Raw genomic sequence first — 18,669 nt, forward strand, 5'->3', positions numbered from 1 at the left:
TACTACGCTTCTTTCAAAAACACGAGAAATTTAAAATACGAGTCGCTGAGTCCTGTCCGCTTTAGCACGTTTTTTCCAAGAAAAAAATCTCTCCACCGCATCACTGGAAGGAATAGGGGTGTTGTATTTAATATAAAGCGACGTTATAAATCGGCACTAGGATAGCTCAAGGACTTGATTCTGTCTAAAAAAAAGAGCTTCACAATTGACCTTATCGTACCGTCGTACCGACATTTCATGCGATGGTACCAACACACCAAAAAAAAATCATCTTCGGAGTCGTGAATGGTGTTGGCCCCTTTTGGGTGTTGGTGTCACCCTCTTGTCGGTATCAACGTGGCTTGATGTTTCCCGCAATTAATTTAATTTCGTTTTTATTTAATTTCTTCAAATATTTATTAAATAAAACTTTCCAGATTTGAAAATTTCTTTATTGAAAATTTTTCTTCTAGATGACTTGAAAGTTTTCTCCAAATTTCGCTAAATTGAGGATAACATTGGAAAATTGAAACCGGGCTGAGGCGAATATAATAAAGAGAAAAAAGGAGTACCTCGTAAGCTTAGATTACTTTGTGAGTTGCGATTATTATCAAACCTTCGAAAAACGTGATGCCAATTCTTTGTTTAAAGTATGAGTTTTTGGCACTTTTTAAATGCCCAAATTCTAGTATATTTCGTTTCGAACGCATAACGAAACGAAATGGCTTGGACTTCGAAATGAAACGAAACTCTTCACTCATTCCAAAATGAAACGATATTAAGACTAAGAATTTTATTTCGAAACGAAGTATTTTCGAAATACTTTTGTTTCGAACAAACAACCCTATAGTCACAGGCTCAGGTTGCCTTCATTCTCAGCACTTTACAACACAGCCAGCAAATCAGTTCTGTGTACATTGGTTTAGCGTATAAGGTGCAAACGTTTAAGCTTTTCTGGAATTGCTACACTCAATATAAAAACATCAAAATGATAACGTAAAAAAGCATTGGTTTATTAGTTAAGAAATTGGGCAATTTTAGCACAGCTCTAGTTGCGTCGCAGCGAGTGTTACTGCTACCACTGAACAGTGAACAGTCTACCCTTTTAACTATGCCGACTCAATCCAGGCACTATTTGAACTCACTAAGCCAGAAAAGCGCTTAAAAATATAAAACTAGTTCACATAAAGATTGTGATTGAAGGCAGTTTGTCAATCGCGGAACGGTTGCGATGCAATTTCACATAAAATTTTGAAAAAAAAAGTAGCGATAGATCTCATTAAAGATTGACTAGCGTTTTCAATACGAAACAGGATGACTGTAATCTTCGTTGATGACATGACTTTCAAACTGATGAAAAGATAATTACTATCTACGTCAGAGCGTGGTGATCAATTCAGCTCTGAAATGTCATCAGCCCGGTTGGTTCTGGTAACAACGTTCTCTATGTTGCAGGCTTGTTACGAGATCAATAACAACGCTTTGTAATACAAAACTCTGCTATGCTGATATGATGAAGGGACATGGTCAAAGACAGAAAAACTTGATATTGCACCCTTGCATGATGAATTAAACAAAGAGCGGATGGTCTCCCATGCCAGCCAATTTAAGTTTTTCTGCAAGACACATCAGGGTATCTCTGGGGTGGTAAAAGGATACACTCTCGGCCCCAGAGAACGAAGAAAGATGTCCAAAGAAGAAGCTGAAAAGTGAACAGAAAGTGACTTTTCGTGGGGCTACAGCGTTAAGAGAAGTGCTAGCCGAGAGAAGCAGCAAACACGTTCGAATGAAGCATTCATGGTGAGTCAGCTTAAATTATTTTTCTGTGCATAACTCCAATCGACGTAACCTTTTTTTTAATGAGTAGACTGATGCAAACTGCACTGGTAGTGGTAGCATGTTGCTAGCATATGAATCACAGTAGTTTTCGTCCTTTAATCAGCTATGATTTTGCAGTACACGCTCAAGCCTTTTGAGCTAACTCGGTGAAACCTGTAATAACTCCCGCTTTTTCTTGTTTTCTTTTAACTGTCAACCTTCAGCTTGAACAAGTTTGAGCTTGCCAATAAATATGATGAAAGTTTCTGAAAGTTTAAGACCGTATTTGGGTAATGACAAACACGATTTGTCAACTTCACTTTGTAAAAAAATACTCGGTTCAAAGAAAAGCTGATTTCGTTGTGAGAACAAAAATAAACGCACGTCAAAAATCTGCCAATCATAAGGTTACGGGTGTTTAGTGCAAGAGTATTTCAAAACACTATCTTTTCATTTCGACCATCCCCATTCCCCAATCTACCGATTTGTAGAAAGAACGGTCAGAAAACCTGATAAATCTTCCAAAAACGCAATTCCACCAAAATTTTTGGTATTGCCCCAAATGGGTATAGCTCTGCACAGTTGTACCCGTCAATTTGCAAACAAAATCCGAATCTTAAAAACGAGTTGCATCATTTTAACGATTCGGGCAAGAAAGCAGATGTTTGTTCTAAATGCAGCACAAACAAACATGATATATCTTTCAACAGAATCATGAATGTGTTTTAATATTTAAGGAAAAATGTATTTAAAAACAGCGATCAAAGAATTAACAAAATTATATGAACCGGTGAATTGAACTCGTGAAAAAGCAAGCAAAATATAGTTTCGTTTCAGCTAAATATCCACTTTCCGGCTGAAATACTTGAAGAAGCTGATTTCGACAGTTAAGAGATATTTTTTGAAAAAAGAGGAGTAACACTGGGCCAACTTTAAGCAGCACCTCAAAAGTTGTTGAAATCTGTTTTGCGTGGTTGGTCAGATAGTGGGTTATGTAAATTCACTGGGTGTCTGGTTGACGAAATACAGAAAACACTTAAATTGCTCGTTTTGGTTTTGAAATTCACGTAGCCCTTCAATTACCATTGACACAATGTTGAGAAGATATGGTTTATTTATAAATATTCTGCACATTGATATGTTCTCTCTCTCTTGCATCACACTCTGGCAGAAACTACCAGTCGCAGACAAAGCAATCTGATAGCGCGATGCCTCCTCTTAGCGTGTGCCCTTGTTAGGGCAGGTATATTCTAATGGGGAAGAACTTCACACGAATGACGACGATTCACATATTAATAATTATGGGCAAAAGAGCGTTTCAAGATTTGTAAGTGACAACCCAGACAATAAAATCCGTCATTTTTACATTGATTCAACGTCCGCAGATGTTGAATTAATGTAAAAATGACGGATTTTGCTGTCTGGGAGCAGACTACCACATCAACAGCAAAGTCTACCCCATCCAAAACGGGGATCGTGGTTTGCGTAAATTGAATCATAATCAAAGTACGCAATGATTGTTGGCTACCTCCAGACCAGAGCCCCTTAACCAGGGTTGCCATACCGTCTTTATTTCTAAGAAGTAAGAAATGTCCTTGTTTTTCGACTTGCGTCCTTATTTTGTCTTATTTTCAACAATTACAGAACTTCGATCGTTTTTCTCTGGTATCTGGTGTTGCATACTATTCTAAAAGTATGCTTTTGGGCCGAGATTTTATGACATCATAAATGAAAGGTACTCCCACGGCGTACACGTCACAGGATTTGACTTCTAAGTGGTGAGATAGCTAGGGCAGTGGTACAGCAGTTTAGGTACAGCAGTTTAGGCTGCTGTACGAGGATACAGCAGCTGACGTCATTTTAGCACTAAACAGCAGTACCAGGTTACTGCTGTTTAGGCTATAGCAGAATAGGCTGCGGCGAAGGCAGCATTTATTGCGAAATGGTTGTTAATGGGGAAATGGGTGCAGTGCAATCGACACATAGATTAAACTTAAAGCAGTAAAGCTAAAGGCGTTTGTGGAAAGAGTGTTCTCTCTTGTTTCGGCCCAGTGGACCAAGGAAAAGAACAGACTTAGTGAAATGACAGCCAAATCCCAGCTACAAGTAAAGATAAACCTATACCTGAGCTGCCGTGAGATCCATGAAGCAATTTATAATTTAACAAGGAGTTGCTGGAGCAGATTGTTTCTGGTAAAAAGTATGGAATGTGATATGACACGGCTCGTATAAATACAAAGTATATCCAAAAACGTTTTTTAAATGCTAATCTAATTTTTCGGTTGTCCTTATTTTTGGGTCCATGTCGATGGTGACCCTGCCCTCAACCCTAAGACAGGAGATTGGAGAAGGTTGGAGCGTCAACGTCATTTGTTCGTAATAGCAAGTGAGCCTTCCGACAAATCAGTCCTTTTTTTGCTGTAGACGTTGATTCAATGAAAATAGAGACTGTTTTGCTGGTTGGGTGGCTCCTTTGTTAATGAAATTTGTTAACTTTAACTCCTAGCGCTCACTGAGCTACAGGATAAGCGTTGATGATAAAGAATATGTTTTGGTAATAAACTACTGCATTTCGCATTGCAATATAGTTACGGATTATTATGAACGACTGTTTGTATTGTACACATCGTACTGGTAGAACTTTTCGATCAAAACATAGACCAGATTGGCAATTGACCAAAATCTACGGCATTCATGCGAGATGTCGAAAGTCCAGTCTATTTATTTGTTATACACTTATGCAAAATAGAAGCATTTTGTTATTCAAGGATTATACATCGTCAATGTGCTTTGATAGTGAAAAAGTATCTTTCCGGAAGCACCAAAGGTTGACAAAGAACTTTCAACAGACAAGAAAACGAGATCAGTTCGATATAAATTACAGCTCACTTTTCACTTCACGCAACCAAATACCACAATGAGCATATTTTATTGTCGACAAGAAAATTTGCAATTTAGAACTATACTACTTTCGAGGTAGAAGTATTACCTTGTCTAGGGGGATCCATGCCCTGCAGCATTGACTGCGGTCCCGGTGCCTGAACATAAATATATATAAATGATAGCCTACCACAACGTTCAATTGAAACGCGATCACTTGCAACAGCAGGTTGTATGCGAGTGAGGGTGTCCCTTAAGGTCACGTGACAAATAAAATGAAAGCCAACGCACAGCTCATAATCGCGCATCACATTTGGGCGAAAGTGGAACATATTTCAGGAACACAAAAGCTTAAACCTCCGCCGGAGATTTTGTCGATAAAAAAAATCAGACAACGTAACTCAGTTTTGGCTGCTTGACATTTGAGATCGTATCAGTCACATTTCACATGAGTAGTTTAGTAATGCCAATTTACACAGCGTAGTGATCACAGTGTCAAAGAGATAAGCATCAAAAAGTCTTTGGTACTGTTTTGCCTTGCGTCAACATTCATGCTACGGAAAGTGTCTTTCTTACAAGGCTTCCATGCCGTTACACAATGAAGCGATGAAAAAGGAGACCTATAGTTCGCAAAAATTCCATTTAAAGATTCTGTTTTGCCATAATGTGTTCCTATGAACCGTGTGCCTTTCTTTGCATGGGGGCAATACAAATTGAGTTACTTTGTAAGTAACCATATGGTCAGCAGTAGCGCGGTTTTAATGAAAATCGACTTTTCTACGCACAACATCGCTAATGAATACCCACCTGCATTCCAGATCTTGGAGCTCCTGGAGGATATCTCGGCGACATGAAAGGCTGTGAAAATAGTAAAACATCAATCAACTCAAAACAGCGACAAGAAAGAAATGACAAGCGTTGAAAATTGAAGACTGCATCGAGGTATACAAGTCAACACAAACGTTTTGTGACAATTTTGCTTTCAACGTTACATATACTTTAACGAAACATTTTTAGTTTTAGAGTGTGTAAGGTATGTGTATTTGTAATCTGCAGGTCGCTGTAGCAGATGGAGTGTTTAGACCTGTAGACGCTTTAAACATAGAACAACTTTCTCAATGGACCAGTTGATTGCAGTCGTTGTGACCTTACTGGCCTACTAGCACTCAGCCAGTGAGTTGATTCTTGGTTTGAAGTTTAGTCGAAAAAAAAGTAATGGCAGAGATGGGAATCGAACAAACGCCATCGAAATGACTATTCTCTAGGCCGTGCTGGTGACGACAAAACTTTCAGTTAATTTGCTTTTTAACGTGCATGAGCCGCATGACTACAATAAAAGCTGATTAGATGACAAATACGCGTAGTAAGGTATAGCCAGGGTTGCCACACCGTCCTTATTTCTAAGATTTGTCCTTATTTTAAAGGGCAATATCTTAGAAAAATTAATTGTCTTTATTTCAAAGAAATGTCTTTGTTTTACAACTTTAACAACTACAAATCTTCTTTGTTTTTTTGGGAATATATCAATGAGTGGTATCAATTTGAGGAGCATCCAACATTCCAACACACATCAACTGGACCCTGCTAAGAGATCAAACAATTGAGTATTAGAAACTAGAAAGTTAAGGGGTTAGCGAAACAAATTGATCCGCCAATGGCAATGAAGCATGACTTCTTCGATAATGTCTCGGCTGTCATTGCTCTGCTCAAGAAGATTCCAGATGTTGTGTTTCGCAAGGATGAACCCGAGGACAAGTGGATGAAGATCTTCACTAGAGACGAATTTTTTCTGTTGCTCTCTAAGCTGGTTAGCGTCATCGTCTCTCTTCTGGTCAGTAATGCGTTTGTGGAGCAGGTGTTCTCTCTTGTTTCGGCTCAGTGAACCAAGAAAAGAAACAGACTTAGTGAAATGACAGTGAAATCCCCGCTATAGGTAAAGGTAGCCTAAGCCTAGACTAGAGCTGTTATGAGATGCAGGAAGTATTTTCTATGAACAAGAAGTTGCTGGAACAGATCGTTTCTGGCAAAAACTATCGCCTTTGATACATCATAGCTCGAATGAGTGCAAAGATTTGTTCAAAAACGTATGTTTCGTTTCGTATGAAAATTTAATTTTAACGTTGTCCTTATTTTGGGGTCTATGTCGATGGCAATCCTGGGTATAGCACTGGGCTGAATACTCTCTAGTACGGTAACCCTACTGTTTTTCACTAATCTGATCATTATGCTGCGGCTGGTGTTCGTGAAATCAATGTGATACTGATGAGGTTGCTAAAAAACTCAACCTGGTGTGTCTGTTACTGGTTTAAGTGGTTTATACACTTTGACTGCTAAACACGTGGTGACTGGTGAGTGTTGTTATTCCATGCTTCAGGGTTGAATACTTTTCTTCGACAATGGTGAGAAATTAAAAAGCGCTGAGCTTCACTGCGCAATTTTGCAAAAGGAATTTTAAAAGCTTCAAATTTAAATTAGAAAACCGCAACGCAGTTTGGATCACTGCACTTCAAGAAGAGTAACAGTTTGAGATCGGAACAAGAGAGGTTGAATAAATCACTAGGAAAAACCGTTGTGGAGCTCGGTAACATACAAAAAAGTTTGGAACGCAAAGAGAAGATTTCGATTTCTTCTCTTATCTTCAGACAAAATACACTTCAATACCCTAAAACAGCAGTAACGATGTTTGACGGACTTGAAAAACTACATCCGTTGTGGTCATGGAAGGGATGTTGGCAGATGGATTAACTCCGCTGTGTTCTTGTGGGAGTGAAATACCTGATCAGTGTTTACGACATTTCAAGTAGAGTGACATTTCCTCACAGCTGATGTCATTTCAATGGACTTCTGCGAGTGGCCTGCCTTGGAAAGAAACTTAAAGAAATTCGACCAAGGAACAATATGTCAAATTGCTTATGACGATGCTGCGTTCTGTAGGAGTCGGTGCTTCCGGGGTTCATGAATGATAGGAGAGAAATTATTGCATAAACGTTCGAATAAAATCGCGATGCATCGATTATTATTATCGAAATCCATTTCACTTGGAAAAGCCTCGAACAAATCAGTTACTATGAATGCTGTTAATTCTGCTGCGTGTCTGTTAGATTGGCATGTGGAAACGTTCAATCTTGATGAAACACAGGATTTGAAAACACAATCAGTTTTCGCAGTGTTTTGATAGCAAGATGTGCTGCTTGTACAAATCGCGAATATCAACATATGCATTTGAGAAACCGTGATTTAAAGAGGGTGTCCTTCATCTCAAATGTACGTGTCGGTGTGCGCAGATTGGAAAAGCAATAGATAGGCTACAGTTCGCACAACCAGAACTTACGAGCCTGAAACTGTTTTAAACAACTGATTTGACAATAACGACTCTGTGTGTGTTGATAACACTTTGATGCAGAGGCTAAGCTCTGACTGAGTGACTTCATAGGGCAAACATGGCCAGATGCACAAGGAAGGTAAAAAAAATTGTCTTAATTACGGCTCCATTCATGCTATCTAACCTATCTTCAGAAAACACGTGAACTGAAGAAAAAATGCGACCTTGCTATGAACCGCGCTCTGCACTCAATCGTATTGCTCTGCGGAGACACCAAGCGATCAGCGAAAACTTCGAAAAGCTGCAACATGGACAATGGATAAGACCACGGTACTTTTTAAGTTGCTATTGTATTTAGAGTAAATATCACATATTCGTGCAAAAGAGCAATATAACAGATAATAAGTTCTAGTTAAGTAGACAACAAAATAAACAAGTTTTTGGAGCAAAATTCTACCCAAACCAATAGCCTACTATCACCTGACAGAGGTCCCTAGCACAGTAGCACATACGCTTCAGAAAGTGGGATAAAGGCAAAACCTTTGTGAGACTGTTCTATGGACACGATAATCAAGAAGGCCTTTCCGATTTGATTTCTATCTCCATGCGAAAAAAACTAACTTCAGCGTTATGCTCCAATGAGCAGCGTCGGCCAGAATGAACGGGCTGCAGAGTCTTCAGTGGTGGTTGAGCATAACACAGCTCCGTGTGTTACCAGTTATAAAGTGCTGTCAGAACAACAGTGCTGAGGACAAAGCATTACGAAACAGCACCGAAAAGAAAAATACAGTTTAAAACCGACCTTTTGTGTGTAGTTTGATTCAATAAGCGGTAACTAAGACTATAAGTCTATTTCTACATTTTTATTTAAACTTTCAAGTATGCAGGCTTTCAGGAATGCTACATTTTTTCTGCTGCTACATTTGTTGTAAAAACCTTGTACAGAAATGTACGACTTTCCTGTGTTCTCAAATGTGAAATATTTGGCGTAAACTAAAAAGCAATTTCCGTGGCTTTGCATTCGGTTTCATTTTTTAATTCTTTGACTGAGAATCATCTTTGCTTTGCTTGATTAGCGCAATCAATTCTCAGATAGAAAAAAGTCTTCTCCCTGACACCTGATTATTGAGATGGTGTACAGTTCTGCAATATGCCGCAGATGCGACATCTTGTGGACAAAAAGTGAAGCTTGACACAACACTTGAGGTCAGAAAAAGAAAGTGAAACATCAAATTTCATTTGACAATGCCGAACCTGGTGGATGGTCGAGACACTGCGGCTTGCGATCGCCAACCAAGTTACAGAACGAATATTCTTCTGAGTCTCAGTTCATACTGACAACAATCATAAGCATAAACAATGAACAGTAAAACAAAATAAGTTGAGCAAGTGGGAGGTGAATCAGCAAAACCGGCGGCACAGGTGGCTGGAAGCAAACGGCATTAGAAGTCGCGTACTGATGGAACCGTCAAAATTGCGAGTTGCTATACATTGTTCTGGAGGAGTATTGCTCACAAGGTAGAACGAAAGATTTGTTGGATGAAAATTATGAAACTGCATAAAACCCGAAAATCTAGCGGACGAAGCACGGTGGTTTTGCGCTGCCGAGTATATTTTCTTGCGATAATATATAATGCCTATGTTCAAATAAAGTCATAAACACGGAAAGGTTTGGTTTTGAATCTTTATCCTCGGACTGACAAAGCCTTGATAGGTTATTCCTGGTAGTTTCGCGTTCTTGTAGAGGCTCTTGACACAGGGCCGGTTACCAAGATTGACAGAATGAAGTTTTCCGATTGTTGAAGTGTTGTTGCCGGGGAATTATTCCAATCACTAGATGCCGCTGAATAGAGAGCAGTCCTGAAATACGTTGCTCAAGAGCACGTCCCGAGAGTCGAACCAGCACCGCGTGATCTTGTTGGGTACGTAACCACTGAGCTAACAGGGCGGACAAGAGTTGAGATATTTTTATGAGCTAAAGATATTCTTAATGGCCAGTAGGCATTGTTACAATATGTATGCTTGTTGTCACCTGTCTCATCATGGGGTTGTTGGGATTGTGGTGTGGGGAAGGCGACGGGGCTGAACCAGGCTGAAATGAACATGACAATGAAGAAACTGGAGTAAACAATGACAGGTTGCGACCAATTGCACGATCTTGACTCTTTACTCAACATCCAACGAACAGAAAAATATAAAACAAACTTTTATGCTTTTTAGCCAAATAAAATAGTTTACATAATAAGATTTTTTTTCAAAGACTTGGCAACAGATGGTATAAATGCCTTAAAGCTGCCTGTTTAAGCCGCTTCGTTCCCTACTGAAAGCACGTGGTGATTTAGTTATCCAGTGGCTGAATTAACTTAATAATTTTTAATAATTATTTTGTATTAACAACCAATCTAAAAAATGTGAAATGGTGCCAATGGAAGAGATATGCTTATCATAATACAACGGTGTGGCAAAACATTTAAGCTCAAAAAAGCTGTTTATTCTGATGGATTTCTTTTGAAACGATAGAAAAAATTTTGCACGCCATAAAAAAATGAGGTACTACGGTACCAAAGACAAAGTAAGTATTAAAAAAAGTTATAGTGTATTTGATAGGAATTAGAAAAAAAAACTCGCTGTGTCCGGTATTTCAGAGAAAAAAATTTCCTTTCATAGAAGCTACTTTATAAAAGTGAAAAAAATTCTTTTATGAAACTTGTAAAATTAGAAAAAAAATCGGAGTCAAGACATCAAAACTATTTCTATACTTTTGGCCGTTTGACAAGTTTTTTTGTAGACCATTCGCAATTTTCATGAACATTTTGTATGGAAGGTTAAACTAAACTTTAGCATGTTAGCTAGACTTCATGGTGGTATTTCTTGGGTTTCAAAACAAGGGTTATAAACGTACTAGCAATGGTATTTTATAGCTTGTTCTTCTTACGACATAGATCAGTAGTTTTCAAACTAGGATCCAAGCACTCTTTAGAAGTTCGAGGGAAGTTTTCAGGGGATGAAAAAAAACGATTCAATGTTTTTATTCGTGCAATTGTTTTGTACAAATTTTGACTGTTTGTGAATCAACATAAAAAAATCAAAATTTTTGCGTTTTGAAATAGCTGCACTTTAAAGCTTTCCAAACGAAATGTATAAGCACGAACGGCTTACGAATACTCGTGTTCCTACGCAAAGCATAGTAAGCAAACAACCAAAAACATGAAAATGAAACCATGCTCTTTCTCGGAAAAATGAGGTTCTCGGAAAGCTACTGAAAACGCAACTGTGTCGCAAACTAAAGTTTTATCGCCTTGTAAAAATCTTTGTGGTTGCGACTGTGAATGCAGCTCATGGAAAGGGAGTGAAGAACAAGCCAAGAAATAGTTTTGTTAGTTTATACGGAACAGGATAATTTTCCGTTTGGCGCAATTAACGTTGTGTGAAGTTGATTTTGCCGAAACTGAGAAGATTTAAAGCAAAAAAAAAAAAGCAGAATAACAAGGTGAACTTTTCCACTTACAGGAAAGTATCCCGGATGGACGCCCTGTTGGTTCATCACGTCACCCGGCATCGACGTCATGGAAGGCACACTTGTTGAACTCTGTCGAAACATTCAGTTGCATTACTTTCACGTCTTCAAACGTTGCTGCACCTCGTTTAGGTCAGCAGCAAGTCAAAGAGAATTGAAAACTGAAGAAAAGTTTGAAAGAATTATGTCTGTTGGGGAAACGCATTAAAAGCGCAGGTTTATACTGCAGCATGGTTTTGTTAAATATTCCAACATAAATAGGTGTTTCCAGACTGGTGAGACTTAAGTATCAGACGTTGAAATGTATTCCTGCCAAATAAATGTTTCGTTTTCATATTGCTAATAATTCTTTGGTGAAGTTCAATGCTTTCGTCGCTTTATCAAAGTACCATGATATCAAGCGTACAAAATATTTGATCCGCCCAAACAAAGTTATAAAAAAACGTACTAATTTTCTTGGGCTTTGATATTCCTCTGGGTCATTATGCGAAAAAAGTGATAGGAACGCTACAAGACGAAAAAGTACCCTATTGTTTTATTATTATTTATGTTTCATCATATCTTATTATAAACAAGGTCGCGTGCTATGACCTTGGAACAGCAAATCTTAAGTTTGTGTTTTACTAAATGCACAACACATTGAGCAATAACATGGCCATTGAATGACTCAAGACTCGTTTTTAAGTTACATTGGAAATTGGAATCTTGCAATCACAAAGTCGCTGGGATGCTAACAAGATAAAATATCATAAAAAATTACATAATCATGAAATGCTTTTGCTTCAGTGCTGTGTTCGCTTGTATCTCTTCTTTCTGGTGATGCGCAATACAAATCCCAAAATACGCTGAAATTAAAAGAAGTTTTGTTAGTTTGAAGGAGTTATTCAAGATTCAGCAAAATATCCCAAAATCTTCACGCAACGAACCGTTGGAAGAGATAGTTGATCTACAAGAGAAAACACGAAGAATTCTTTGTTAAAACACGTAAAAGTCAAAATATTGCAACTTTGAATAGGCGGGAAAAAATCAACAACATTGAAATAGCACCGCTACTTTTACATAGTTGAATTATATGGCAAGGCCCACTATAGATACAGATACCGTAAATACAGTGGGCCATGTTATAGGGCAAATCTATTTTTTTCAAATTTAATTTCTCCAGCTGTATTGTCACATTTTCTGTGAGATATCACATTCAATCGAGAAACCGGTGAAGTTGCTGGCAAGATAACAACTTTGATGGCTGGGTGCATATATGTACAGCTCGTAAAACACAGTAAAAACAAGTTACTTCCAAAGTCCTAAATGCATACAACTTCTAGTCGTTTCTAGATTTATGTTAAGTGCTTAAATTTTTTTAACTACCGGAACTTAAATAAAAGCACAAGAGCCATCTTTGTGCCCACCTTCAAGTAACATGTCTTTGTCACGTGTCTTGCGGAGGCGTAGACATGTGCTTTGATAGCGCGTCGAACCGATGTCCACTTGAACATTGGTAAGACAATCATTACACATTCGGCCACGCAATCGGCAATGCCACCAGATTTTAGTTTTTAAATCAGAAAACTTCTCAATGGTAGTTTTGGGAGCAGAAATCCCCACACGCTTACATGTCGACATTATGCTATCCAGTGACTTTCACAAACCCTCAAAAGAAAACAATTTAGTCTCGTCTGACAGCAATGACCCATCATCATACATTCGCACTAAAAGAAAATGCACCACGTATTGGCAACCAAAACTTCAGTCACAACTAAAGACTAATGATATCGTTTGGGAGTGCTCGTCTACTGCTGTGAGTTGGACGATATGACAAGTGATAATTAACTGTCGCACGGACAGTGCAATACACAGAATTTATCATTCTATAGAATACCAACGCTCGTAATGTGAAAACGTATTCACCACGAATGTGAAAAGAACGTCAACAGATCACCTACAATCAGGTTACACTACGCGTGGAACTAAACCATTCTGCATCTCAACCTGCAAATGCAGTCATCTGACGGAGCCGATGAAACGATGTAAAAATAACAAACTTTTGTCAATTGAAAAAAAAAAGATCAGAAGAAAAATAAAACAAGGTTCTATTCGCAATGCAAAGAATATCGACCCGATTTGCACATGGCACCTTGCGCTTGCGCATACAAGCCGTTCGATAGCAGTGGAATACCTTTTCCCACCTCAGGCGCATAACTGACGTGTTGACAAATTTCACAATCTGTTGTGGTCTAAAACTAGCAACGTTGATTCAACGTCAAAAAATAACATACGCTGGATTGATATCATGCTTGAACACATGAGAGAGCAAGAAATGCGATAGTTTGTAGGAATTGTCATAACGTTAGCTAGCTAACAAAATTTATCCTTTTCACATTGACTTAACGTCTGGAGACGTCAAATCAGTCCAAAAAGGGTGGATTTTGTTAGCTGAAAACTGGTGTGTAGTAATCCCACTCGTCTGAGAAAGAATTCCCTTTCTCTTTCTTTTAGCTTCGAGTGTGCTTTAGCCAACGTTGCTCTGTTCACCCAACACGCTGATGTCTCCTTACTATCTTTTATAGTTACGTCATAACCGTTTGAGCAAGCCTTGGCAGTCTGGCACGACAGGTTTCGCTGTTCTCTGAGCTGAGTTCGTGACAGTATGCAAATTTTGCTGTCACTTTACACTGGAACAACGTCTACTTACGTTAAACGAGCGGTAAAAGTGGTACAGATGTCAGAGTAGCGTGTCGTTCGATTAAAACAAACATTGCCAGTGGTGGTGTTTGGACACTTAGAAAGTAAGAGTTTAACTTGGGTTATTTCTGACCGGACTGAAGGACGAGATAGATATTTTAAGAATTTTAAAAATCAAACTCCTAGCTAACTTAACGTTTGCATAATGCACACGTTTGACGATTATTGTGGCAGAGATCCTCTTTCCACGCTGAATCAACGCTTGACATGACTTTTTTAGGCCAATGAATAGCAGTTGCCGTTTTCACATCCTTTCAACGTCTAGCGATGTTGAAACGACAACTTCTGCTGGCTGAGGGCGTATTTGCGGTATCATTTTGTATCGCTATTGCTGTTACTGGTGCAATATTCGCACGAACTGTTATCATCTAAACATCGTATTACTTTTTCTTTACATCTAACAGTGCGAAGGAATAGGTCTGACCCGGTGTGGCTTTATGCAATTGTCAGGTATCAGCTACGACACAGCTTTTCTCCTTTAAATTCTGACCATTTACCGAGTCGGTTCGCTTGCCCAAGGCAATACCTCAAGAGTCACGGCAAGACGAAGCAGACGCCTCACTGCACAGAAACAGTCTCATTGGCAATTAATTATGAAAGTTTCTAAATGCAAGCAACGCTCAAACTAACTTAGCAATTCACCAAGCCGGCTATAATCCTTGCACACCAACGGGCTTATTTGTTTGAACACAAATTAAAGTTCACACCGGCTACAAAGTGTTGCATCCGCTGATCATATAGCCCAGTAGTTCTCAAACTTTTTTGAAGAATGGCACACAAAAAGATTTCAAATTCTACCAAGGCACATTGACTTAATACCATTACCGGTACGGTAGGTTACTTTTTGATAAATTAGATCTTCATAAATTTTTTGAACAAATGATGCTGCGTTAAACGAATTACACACGGCAGAAGTCAAGAAGTTCATATTTCAAGCCACCTATATTTCAGTCAATGCACAGTTGCACACCAGCAATTTTTTTACTCTCACTGCAATGTGAAGTCACTGCCTGCTTTTGCGATTGATCTTAATTCGAGGCTAAAATCCTTAGCTCATGCTCAACAAAGAGGCCAAGTGTGTTCAAAGGCTGAAATACGTCTGTTAATCATGAGATGATGAGGTCTCTATTGGTGATCATCAACGAGATGATGCTTGAACTCGGCCCATTCATCAGCAAGAAAGAGCAGTGCTTGCTCTTGGAGCTCAGGAACACGAAACAGATCTTTATTAAGGCTCAAACAACACACTTTGGAGTGAAGAAACAAAACCTTGGAATTTGTAACGATCCCCTCCTATGGTATTTCAAATGATGGCGATTTCTGTGTTTTTACTATATTTCGATTCAATTGATTTCAATTCAATGAATGTGGTTATCGAAGTTGACCAATTTTCTATCCAGTTAGTTAGGTAACGTCTTTACAACGAGAACTTCGCTTCGCGCTACGACTGAAACGCCAGCAAGACCATTGCATTGTGGGTTAAAATCTTCACAGCACATTTGCAAACTTCTTGCGGATTACAGTGAGAAACTCTGTTTCAGTCTAATCTACAGTGCAACAATAAATAGCTCATTCTATTGGACAGAATGTGTAAGTTCAAACATGATGTTTAAAGACAAAAAAACACCCCCTTTGGAAACATATTTCAGACTGGAATACATTAGTTAAAAATTTTAACCACATTTGACGTTTTTTTGGCTTTTTGAAATTTGAAACTGAGGACTGACTGGACTATAGCCGAAGATCTTAACCGTCAATCAAAACAAAAATCAGGATCAATAGGTTTACTTGATGCTTGCAAAAACATTAAATAACAATAAACCACAATAAAACCTGTCGTACTAACCACCACCACGAATGCAAAAACCCCGGTGCATCTGAAATCCCAATTTCTTTTTCCCAGCCAATCTGCAAAATCAAAGCATGTTTAACTGTTAACAAGTGTCTGCCAGACACAATTAACTACATCACTGACATGCTATAAAGTAGACTAGGGAATTTTTATGTTAATGTCAATAAAACTACCCTAGTACAACATACTTTCACTAAACACTTGATAACCAAACACAATGACTTTCTATAAAAGACTGATTGTGAAAATTTTTATAGCTATTGCAGGCAACACATGGCTGTTTTAAGGTCGAAGATGTTAATGGAAAAAAATAAAATGATGTAATTACACCATAGCTGATAGTTTCAATGCAATCATATAGACACAGATGCATTACTTTTACGAAGAAAATAGTGAAGTTTTTTGGTAGGCTAATACAAATGACATTCCTAAAGCTTTAGCATTAGGGTACATAAGATTTGCTTAGTAGAATATAGCACCGGGAAATCAATAAAGTTTAAAATATAAATATGAACATTTTATTATCACAGTATCCCACCTCTTGTAGAAATAAATTAGCTGTTTTTGGCGCTCCAACATGAGTTAAGTATTCATAGACGTAAATCGCTAATCTGAAAAATAAAACATGTACCAGCCATTGCAATGTGCAGAAAAATGTCAATGTCAAAAGTACTATTTCACCTTTCATAACAAAGGCTGTTGTTTTCACTAATCTCAAGTGATGACCTGGATAATTGTTCATCATCACCTGAATTAGCAATTCATAACTTATGCTTTTAACCAGGACTTGACCATCAAGATTCAGAGCAGTAGTTTAGCTCTTAATGACAATATGTAGGAGTTAAACTTTTGATGCATGATATAAAAAATACTTACCTTTCTCTTGCCTGTGCGTCTGAAGGCACCTGACTATTTTTTGTCTTTCCGTACATGATGTGTATCATGCAGAGTCAACCAATACTGGAGATTCAACTACTGGAGAACAATTTGGTTTAATCAATTATATAGCTGAAAGGTACAAAATACCTAGTTTTAAGTTTTGCAGAGGCTATATTTACCACATCTTGTGAATATAGCCTCTGAGCGGCTCTGAGTCTATATTTCCTAGTTTACTCAAGCAAGACGTTTGATCTGTATATGCGCTCAAGCATGTTGTATGCGTTTACTCTGTATCTTTTTGCAAAACATAAAGTCGTACATGCATTGCATAATAAACATGGGTCTGCTACTATTCAGTGAGTTCGATTCGGTGAGTTCCTAACTTCTAACCCTAAAACGGCAATGATAATTAGGCTACGCTACCCGATAATTTAAAAAAAAATCCCCCGTTAAGGGATTGGACTCACCAAAACGGGCCATTCCGAATAAACATATGGAGATGGCAACCATAAAATGGTAGACCAAACCCTTAAAATTATAGGCTGCATTGATGAAGGATATTTTGAAATAAATATTGTTAATTTTTATAGCCAGATAGCCATCAAATTTATTTGGTGACACTGACAGTACAAATGTAGTGCATTTGTTTAGACTAGGCTAGTAAATCTCATTGAAAGAAGATTTTACTTGTACCGAACCGGAGCAAACAGTTGTGTGATAAAGATCAAGTGCAAGTTCGTTTGGCAAACATGGTCACATCCCCTTTAGGCAAAAGAAAAATTTACCAAGTGGAATTCTCAAATTTTAGCAAAATTAAAAAAACTCTTAACAATTAAACTTTCTTACAAAACACATAATCAAAAAAACACAAAAAATTGCTCATTGCGACAACATAAGGTAAAATTAAAAATGCTGCGTAAAAGACAGCTGGAAGCAGCAAAATAGCACTATCATCAAATAATCCGCTGCGAATCAAGTTGTTGTTAAAAAAAACAAATCTCAATTGCAGACACAAGACATAAGCCACGAAAGCAGGTGCAAGAAACAACAAGTTCACAGGCAATAAAAGCAGCTTTTCTTCGTTGTTGCAGAGAAAATGAAAGAAAAAAAAATGTGTCGTGCTTCATTGAACATACGATTATAGCCTCATAGGCTGTATTTACAATATATGGTATAAATATAGCCACTGCGTTTAAGTTTGGAAGTTTAACTGTTATGGTATCGATTAGGCTAACATGAGTACTGATAGGGTATTTGGTATAAACACTAAACAATTCCGCTAAAGCAGGTTGGGCCACCTCGATCCCTTAACGGGGGATTTTTTCAATTTTTTTTTTTAATTATCGGGTACCGTGGCCTAATTATCATTGCCGTTTTAGGGTTAGGGGTTAAGAGTTAGGGTTAGAGGTTAGGAACTCACCGAATCAGACTCACCGAATCGGACTCACCGAATAGTAGCAGACCCGAAAAACAAGCCTCAGATTTATTGCATCTATTCTAAACCATGGCCTTATTATGCTGAATTGATTTTTGCAACTACACAAAGAATTAACACAGACACATTTGTCCTATACCACACCATACTACAGGGTGAACAAAAAGTCCTTGGACCAATATAAACGATTTTTTAATGGAAAATAAAATTTCATCAAACAGGAACATTAAGAGCTAAATATACTAAAA

The 18,669-nt window shown here is 38.1% G+C and overlaps 1 protein-coding gene across 2 annotated transcripts in view; it reads right to left on the reverse strand.

Annotated features, from left to right (window-relative positions):
• The window catches only part of LOC145778500 (uncharacterized), a 34,684-nt gene extending 17,575 nt beyond the window's left edge, over positions 1-17,109 (reverse strand). For both annotated transcript variants that reach the window (XM_082589988.1, XM_082589987.1), the window contains exons 1-8: positions 16,984-17,109; positions 16,646-16,718; positions 16,102-16,163; positions 12,277-12,361; positions 11,508-11,588; positions 10,032-10,091; positions 5,485-5,535; positions 4,787-4,835 (exon numbers count right to left, since the gene is read on the reverse strand). In XM_082589988.1, the coding sequence (XP_082446114.1) occupies positions 4,787-4,835; positions 5,485-5,535; positions 10,032-10,091; positions 11,508-11,588; positions 12,277-12,361; positions 16,102-16,163; positions 16,646-16,718; positions 16,984-17,051 (529 nt within the window). In that variant the 5' untranslated portion in view covers positions 17,052-17,109. The remainder of the gene's footprint in view (positions 1-4,786; positions 4,836-5,484; positions 5,536-10,031; positions 10,092-11,507; positions 11,589-12,276; positions 12,362-16,101; positions 16,164-16,645; positions 16,719-16,983) is intronic.
• Positions 17,110-18,669: the final 1,560 nt, after the last annotated feature.

This window comes from Aplidium turbinatum, chromosome 10 (assembly GCF_918807975.1).
Source record: "Aplidium turbinatum chromosome 10, kaAplTurb1.1, whole genome shotgun sequence".
Lineage (NCBI taxonomy): Eukaryota > Metazoa > Chordata > Ascidiacea > Aplousobranchia > Polyclinidae > Aplidium > Aplidium turbinatum.